The sequence below is a fragment of the Teleopsis dalmanni genome, chromosome X (genome assembly GCF_002237135.1).
Source record: "Teleopsis dalmanni isolate 2A chromosome X, ASM223713v2, whole genome shotgun sequence".
NCBI classification, from domain to species: Eukaryota; Metazoa; Arthropoda; class Insecta; order Diptera; family Diopsidae; genus Teleopsis; species Teleopsis dalmanni.
This window is the reverse complement of record NC_051848.1, coordinates 25,979,135-25,988,320: the sequence shown is the minus strand read 5'-3', so window position 1 is coordinate 25,988,320 and position 9,186 is coordinate 25,979,135. Positions and strand designations below refer to the sequence as shown.

At 25.7% G+C, this 9,186-nt stretch overlaps 1 protein-coding gene across 2 annotated transcripts; it reads right to left on the bottom strand.

The window, feature by feature from the left end:
• Positions 1-1,736: 1,736 nt before the first annotated feature.
• LOC119690219 lies at positions 1,737-2,356 on the bottom strand. 2 transcript variants are annotated; one of them, XM_038105232.1, is made up of 2 exons: positions 2,280-2,356; positions 1,737-2,190 (listed from the first exon to the last, which is right to left on the bottom strand). In XM_038105232.1, the coding sequence occupies exon 2, from the start codon at positions 2,135-2,137 to the stop codon at positions 1,913-1,915; it is 225 nt and encodes a 74-aa protein (XP_037961160.1). In that variant the 5' UTR covers positions 2,138-2,190; positions 2,280-2,356; the 3' UTR covers positions 1,737-1,912. The 2 variants fall into 2 exon arrangements, with proteins under 2 accessions (XP_037961160.1, XP_037961161.1); XM_038105233.1 differs by having other exon boundaries at positions 2,269-2,304.
• Between the last annotated feature and the right edge of the window lie 6,830 nt (positions 2,357-9,186).

Sequence of the window (9,186 nt, the reverse complement as noted above, 5' to 3'; positions counted from 1 at the left end):
GACCATCTGCATAACATAGTCCTAAGGTGTCTACAGTTTCTAGACTGAAGGTCTAGAACCTTCAATTTCAGCAATCATTTCTTGTTTAAATTCAAGTTTTTTATTTTGGAAAATTTTAGCTCAGGGTTCAGATTGTTTTAGTTGCCACAATTTAGATTCACAGATTCCGATAGACGAGTAAGCAAAATCGCAGTATAATTCAAACTATATTGTTGTGCTTGTTCTTATCTAGTGATGTTTCGTGCTTTATGTGATAATTCCTATTTCTTTTTTTCCATTTTTGTTATGTATATTACTTAACACTTTTTAAATAACTTTTACTGATTGATATTGAATATGAACCATAGACTTTATACTTTATGTATATAAGATTTATTTATTATCTTAATAATACAATTAATAGCATTTATTCAATCACTTCAAATGCGAGCATTCTTAATTATCGTTTCGTATGAACGTTTCTTATTATAATACATAATAATTTAATAATCTTTAAAAATTAGAAACTTTAAGACGTTTTTTGTAAATTTATAATTCTAGAAAACAGATTTTAAGAATGCAATTAGAGTTAAAGTACTTCTTTTGTAAACTGTGTTATATTCGATTTTTATGTTGCGTTAAGAAATTAGATACTTTTTCATTGTTGTTGTTATATATAAAGCAATACTTTACTAAAAGTTTTCAGCAATATTTTTAGTTTATATTTCATTTTGTTATTAACAAAAAAAAACATTACGAAGATCCAAATAAATGCAATTTAAAATATCAAATAAATTTAATTAAAGTTGTTGACATCACTAGTTTGTGAATAAAGTATAAATATTTTGTCAATTTATTGCATTTTTTTCTAATCATTTATATATCATATATATATTATATATATATATATATATATATAATGCATAACTTATTTATGAAATAAAAATCAGTCAATACATATTGATTTATTAACTAAAAAAAACTATATATATATATGTTGTTGATATAATTATTGCAAAATAAATTGAAAATAATAATAAAAAAAAACAATTTTAATAAAAATTCAAATTTTTTAAATTAAATACAATTTTGTTATGGATTTCTAGCAGTCATGACTTGTATTCAAATTACTAAAAAATTAACACAAAACTGAATCATAATGAAGTCAATAGCTAAAACCAACAACTAAGTATGAGTGACTCACATTGAAAATTTTGCATATCAGTTATATTATGTAAATTTTGATATATACTCGTACTACACAAAGTAAAGATGTCCATAGAAGATAAGATTTGAACATACACTCAGAAAAATAATTTGATTGATTTAAATAGATTTCTGTTACTTGCAGTCTCAAAAACTTTTACAAATAATGAAATACAAGAATTATTTCCAAAACCACTGATGATTATTATTAGTCAGCCAAAAATTCAATTAATTAAAATAATACGAAATGAATTTTTGTTGTTGTAGTTCACTACTGTTCGAAGAAACCTTTTTATCAGATTTTAACTAAATCTCAGGTCAAAATAATCTTACTCGACACATTATATTGCTTCAACCATACCACATGTTGTTGTTGATATCTTTTTTAACACATGAGCTATAATTTTACTAACCAAATTATCGGTTCCATTTAACTAGTATATGGTTAGAGCATATTTTTATAAGTGTACTAGCAAAGTACTATGATAACATGCTTTAAGAAAAGATAGAACCAGAAAGCAGTTTAACAAGCAATTAAAAAGATATTAAAATATTTTTTAAAAATTTTTTTGGAATTTATTTTTTATTGGAAAAATGAAGACATATAAAAATAAAAATCTTAAACGAAAACTATTATATTCATAGATTTTTCGTGTAAAAAATTTTAAACTAATATACAATTTTTTTTTTTTTTTGGTTTTTATTAAGAGCTTTTTTACGGCTCATTTCAGCATTGACCCATTTTAGCGATGTTGAGTTTGCGTTTCAACACTGTGTATTCCTTTTGTGCACACTCGAACTCACAGCGATTGGCATAAGTCACACCATTTGAACCACATACCTTTGATTGTCCTTTCTGTGATAAGTCACAGGGACAGTAAGAGGCATCAGCATCCAATATAAACACGGCTACGATAAGCAAGAATACAGTGCAGAATGCGAAATACTTCATCTTGTCTCGATTATTCCCTTTAAGGTTTTGAACTACGAATCGTTTGATTATTTCTTGAAATTACCAAAAAAAAAACACAAATATATTATTTTTCAAATTTTAGATTGCACTTCAATTAATTGAGTACGAACGAGTATTTTACCCAGTGCAGGCTGAAGATGAACTGAAATAAATATCAGTAGACAAGTAGTAATTATCTGCCTGCTTGAGTTCCAGTACATTAAGCGGCAGAACATAACACAAAAACAATACACAAGTGAGAAAAAAAAACAAAAAATATATGAGACATAAAGCCACTTTAGTTTAATTTTGTTTACTTTCAAATAAACAAACAAACATGCAGTCGGTTATATATATTATAGCTATTGTATATATACAATATATATAAATTTGTTTATTTGCTCTTTTTAACAAAGTTTTGTTTGTGTTTTTTAATTTTTTGTGATCGCGAAATTTAAATTTATTTTAATTATTTCACTTTTGCTACTCGTATTTTCTGAATGAGCAAAAATACATATAAAAGCACTTAAATATGCCATTTGCATATAAATTGGTTTAAGAGGCAGTGTTTTGTATCTGGCGTTGCCATGTCGAACCCCATAATATAATGTATAATTTAATGTAAAATATAAAACAGAATATTTACATAAAAGTGACAAGTCTTAATAAACCAAGAAAAATACAAATTAGTTTCGCAGTATACTTACTACAGATTATTTTAAGATTAATATATCTACACATCTTACCTATAACGTATAGAATAGTAGAGCAATACACCCGGCAAATATTTAATAAACATTAATAAAATTCAACCATTTTTTAGTTATAATTAGAGAGAAATATTTCACTTACACATATTAGCTAAAACTAGGTCTATTCTTTTGTAAACATAACACAAAAGAACAATCGCTTATTATAAAAAAACCATATGAAACAACAACAACACTACTGGCATATTTAGTCCAACTTTTTTGAAACCACTTAACTAATAAGCAACTCAAATCGCTTTCGTCTATTGTAAACGATTTTTGGAAGTACGCAGAAAAATTTTCATTTAACTGTAAACAAATATTTGACAAATAATATTCAATTCTTTTTAATTTACTAAAATTAAAAAATTCTTTCTAATTCTTAAAAAAGCCTAAAAATACAAATTTTATTCACTTACTTACTTATTGGCCACAACAACCAGTAACTGCGTGTGCGCCTTCTGCAATCTCTCCGGATATCAAGTCCGATTAGCGCTCCCTCAACTTGAACATTCCACCGGAGATGCGGTCTACCTTTATGCCTTATTCCTCTAACTATCTTCTTGCAAACATCTTTTTCGTTGAAGCATCTTCATCCATTCTTACGACATGCCCAAGCTAGCGAAGTCGCTGAATTCTATCAACGTCGTGTTAAAGCTTGTACAGTTCGTAGTTCATTAATAATAATAATAATATTTTCTAAAAAAAATAAAGATATATTATATTGAAGAAATCATTTAATAATATCTTAAACAATTGTTATTGCATTAATTGCTCCTATTAAAGGTCAAGGTCTATAGTTTATTAACTCTATTTAGTAAACTATTGATTTAAATGAGTTGACATTAATTAACTTCTCTAGAATAAAATGTTCTTAGTTCTGCAAATACATATGATTGAATAATAGCTGCAGCAGTTTCTAATAGTAGAGGACCCAAGATTTTACAAAGAACTTTTCTCTCAAAAAATCCCAGCGCTGCTTCATCATTCTGTAAAAACATCGTTGCTTCTAGAAAATAAAATATTCTTATTCATAATAACAAAGAATTATTTATTATTCTTTTTATGAAACTTTAACTTTCAATTTTATTACATAAACTTAACAAAAATTCCGGTTCTTTCAGAGTTGCCATCAAAAGTAGTGCTTTTTTTATGTTGTTCTTTTGCGATATGCTTACAAAAGAAAAGGCCTACTAACATTCATGTCATTGCATCTTTAATTTAAAATTTGCCATTTTACAATATGTATCGTTCATCAACCGCTAAATACAATTAATTTGCAAAAATTAACTATAATTAATTAATTAATTAACTATAAAATTAACTGATAGTGTTTCAACAAAATAAAATGTATTACTAAATTTTTTTTTTGCGAACTTTAGCAATGGTTTATCTTAATAGGAAAAATTCTTAAGTATTTGTCGCTTTGAAATATCTGGACATTTGTCAAGTTATGTCCCAACTATTGGTAGCTATTCCAAAAAAGTTATCAAAGGTTATCTCAAAAACATTCAATACTCTAAATAAATAAATATTTATACAAATATACAAAATGCAGTTTTGTAGACAAATTGATAAACAGCAATACAATCTCAGAGATTAAATATACTTATCTAACTCAAAGATGGAAATTCAAATTTACCATCAAACACATTGCCTAGATACACATTATAAGGTGGATATATACTTTAGAAATTTAATTAAAAATATGTGTTTATAATATATGTAAGTAGATAGGATTTTAGATTTCTTGTTGAGCTTTATAGGTATATTAAAAATAAAAAAAAAGGGGATGTATGTATACTATAGTAAATATTAAAGTAAACTTTAACCTTTAAGTAAAAGCGTTTATGTGAAGAGAATATTATTAAGTGCTTGGAAATTAAATTACTTTAATATAAAGCAACTTATTATTGCATATAGTTGTATATAATAGTAATTTCAAGTTGGTTTTTAAAGAACATATCTATCTTAGTAATATATTCAAATAAAACGAAAATAATAAATCATTCCATTAAATATTTTATGAAGAGATTAAAGGGAAATAAGTTTATTACTTTTATTGTATCGTTAATTATTAATATAGATAAATTACCTGAATTACCAAAATTACAAATTTGTATTTAATAACAAAAACTGATGTATAATGTGAAGTCACAAAACTTAAACTGATTAAACATTTATAGTAGAAAATAAAACACGAACAATGAGGTTCATTCTATCTGCACGAGACATTACACCCTTTTAATACCATAACCACGTTCTATAAACCCATATAACATTACTTAGATCTTTTTTTTGCAACACTATATAATAATAATATATAATTACAATTATTAATCAATATTATTAGTACATATGTATACATATTAAAGAAGAAGAAAACTGACAAACATATGGCTCTTCCTTATATGTATTATTTTCCATATTCTGTATAATATTAGATTGTATAAACTTAACCTATTCACAAAGAGTTTACCATATATAGAAGTCTTGCAATTTTGCTTATTTTGAGCGATATATCTCAGTTCACCTATCGATTTATTTGATTCATTGTTTATGATTCTACGCCATGAATTACGTGGTCGTCCTCTAGTTCTTCTGCCTTGCCTTGCGGATTCCAGGTTAGTGCCGCATGTACTACGTCATTTGTGCCAATCCACTTATATTTCCGTTGTCGAATTTCTTTCTCGAAATATGTAGTTGTATATAAAATATCTGCTCATGGTAGAATATCTGCTCACTTCAATATATGTTTCTTATTTCCGTCAGTTTTCAAATATTTAAATGTTGTTTATTCAAACAAAAAGAAAATTAAAAAATAAATAAATAAAATTAAGTTTAACAATAAGTAAAAGAATACCTGTATTACATAAATTTTATATAGGCAAATTACCATGCCTTTATTCATAATTGATAATATTCATAATAAAATAAAATTAATATTTACGCCATTAATATAATAATAATAATATGTAATATTATATGTATTCACCATACCTTTATACAACTTCTTGCTACTATATACTAATATATTTTAATAATAGAATGAAATACTTAATAAATAAGGAATAATAAATAAATACTTATTTAATATAATAATAATAACATATAATAATATATGTATTATATGAATATTATATAGGCCCACAGCAAATCACCATACCTTCATACATCGCCTATATACTAATGTATTGTAATAATATAATAGTAATAATATATAATATTATAATACATAATATAATAATAATATTTAGTATTATATAAATAGTTAATAGTCCCAATGGTATATATATATAATAATATATTGTAATAATAATAATACCAACAAAAAAAATAATTACCTCATCGAATCAAATCTAAAATCTATGTTGTTATACTATATATCCAATATATCTGTAACAAAAAAAAAAGATTTTACTATTAAAGCATATATCCGACGCATTAATTTGTATGATGTATGACCCCATTTAATAACAATTCTATATACTCATATATATGAAGTTTTATTACCATTCATCGCTTTCTAAATTTCAACCAGGACCGGAATTTATCAGATTTTGGATATTCCGACAAATTCTCTATATACTATTATATATACCATAATTGTATTAAAAACTAATTTACCAAGATAGTTAAACAGATAGACGGATACGTTCAGATTAATTCATCTTGAGTTTTTCTGTTTATCTGTGTAAATTAAGGTTTATACCTTTTCATAATATACATATGAAATTGATAAGGATTGAATGGGATTGAATTAAAAAACAGTGTGAACAATAATATTTTAAATTAAGATTAATATTATTTTTAAAGTATAAGCAAATATTTTCGTAAAGATATAAGTGATAAAGTTTAATAATTAAATTTCTGATGAATAATATTATTCACATAAATAAAAATATTTTTTTTTTTACTGAAAAAAAAGAAAAAATTTTAAACATACTTTCCTAGTTTATTATATACAAATAAAAAAAAATTATAAACAATTTTTTTTAAACAAATAATTTTCACTATATAGCTTTATTTGCAGACTAATTATTTTAACATTTTAAAAGAATTAATGTATTTAATAAAATAAAACTTGAATAAATTATTTATATGTTTTCATAATTACAATTAATATAAAATTAATATTGTATATATGTTAATAATATTAATTTTCATTTGGTTTTTGTTCCTGTGATGTTGCGTTTATTGCATGATTTTTACGCGCCTCCTTTATCAAACACGGCTGACAGTTGTCGGCACCTGCCGTAGTTGCAATATAAAGTAAAGCAAGTACAAATGTCAAGATTCCGGAAAACTTCAAGAACTTCATTTTCAAAAATAACTCTTCTTCTTTTATTTATTTCGAAAAACTCAGTATTTGAGTATGATGATGTTCGCAGTATCAGTTAAATTTAAAGACTGACTATAATTTGTGGGTTACGTGTCTCGGCAACTTCTTCTAACTGTGCATAATCTTAAACTAAATAGTTCATTGTCATGCAAAATTCATGAAAAAGCACACTGACTGCAGTAGAAAAGGTAAAAGTCATATTTGTAGATCTACTTACATCAATCCTCTTCTCTTTACTTTTCTACGAACTCTGTAAATCGCTTTTTTCTATAAATTAATCTTCATCTTCCATCCATAATTGTGTTACAAATATGTACATGAATGCGTTTATTAAATTAAATTAAGTCAATTTACATAATCTGATCATATCTGTGCATTGTACATTTTTATTCTTACAAATGTATATATATGTATATATATACGAGTACTAGGTATATTTAACAATCATTAAAGCAAACTAGATGCGCTCGTTCGTCTTTAATGGATGCAATATATAATATGATTCAAATTCAGTTTTTTAGAAAAAGTGTTCATTTATCTGAAAATGTTGATTTTCTTCAAAAATATCAGTATATGAAGAAATATTCTTTTTAATGTATTTAGTATATAATGCAGATATATATTGAATAATATATATATTAAATAAGAAGAGATGCAAATCTATAGTTCGATCGAACGATTGTGACTTATAAAAAGTATTACTCTTGTTATTTGTATATATTGTAACATTATCTTTAATAAAGTGAGATCTCAGTCCCAGCTGATTTAAATCATACAAATCTTAAATCAACTGTTTAGCCGAACAATGACAGCTCATAACACCATGTTTCCACTGTGTTATTTTGACAGTTTTGTTTATAAAGAGAATAATGAGAATAATTTATCCTACAAAGTACTTTCATATAAATGAGCTCATAATAAATAAATCAACTGATTTAAGATGAAAAATGTTGAATATATGCCTTAAAAATAAATTTTCCACAAAGGAAATTACCAAAATTTGAAATATTTGTTTTTAGCTAATGGAAACAGCCAAATCTTAATTTCATCAACATTAATAGTTTTAACTGTAGTAGAAACATGATACAATAGATGATATCCTTATTATTCAGTATACCATCACTATCAATATTGCAAGTTGTCAAACACGACTGATTTGTATCAGTGGATATTTAACACAATCTTTTGATAGAACGATTATAGCTCATAGATAATACGCTTGCTATTTCGTTTAGCATCATCTTACACATCGCTTTTCGGATATTATAATTCAATTCTGTTAACTGTTTGGTTTGGTCGTTAATCTCGCATAATTTGAATAATCGAATATTCGAAGCAATTGTTTGACCAAGCCATTTTTGTTTATAATAGATAATACCTCCGTTATGTTATTTAGCTTCTTCTTCTACAAATCTAGTTGCTATTTACGGGTTTGTCATTGTTTATAAAGATTTATTTTTTTTCATACCATATCATAGTATCACTTTTTACTATACACTACAGAAATGACCAAGGAAAAAATGGACAAATGAAAAACGTCGAATAATTTTTGTGAGCTTCTATATATATATATATATATATGCATTTCTTAATACTTTCTTATAATACATATGCACCTTACTTAGTACTTGATTGACCATTACAGGCGTGAGTCAATCTTGGCCGCGTCGAGTAGCCTCCGCCAGCTTACCCGATGAGTTTCTTGCTGTCGCCAGTTGGTAGTACCGAGCGCCCCCAAATCGTTGGTCACCTGGTCCTTCCACCGTTTTCCACCTCCTCAAATATAAGTTACAGTGGTTCCAAATTGGATGAAACTGAAGAATGAATTAAAATATTTCATTCCTAATGTGCCACCACCTGTTCTTTATACTCAATCACTTACTTATTGTGGAGTTATACGTGTAAAGAAAGTGGATGATGATCGTTGGAGACCGCTTTTTGAGACTGAAAGTGATTAC

What these genes read in the sequence shown, in the direction of transcription:
- LOC119690219 (XM_038105232.1), bottom strand. Translation starts at nt 2,137, where the DNA reads ATGAAGTATTTCGCATTCTGCACTGTATTCTTGCTTATCGTAGCCGTG.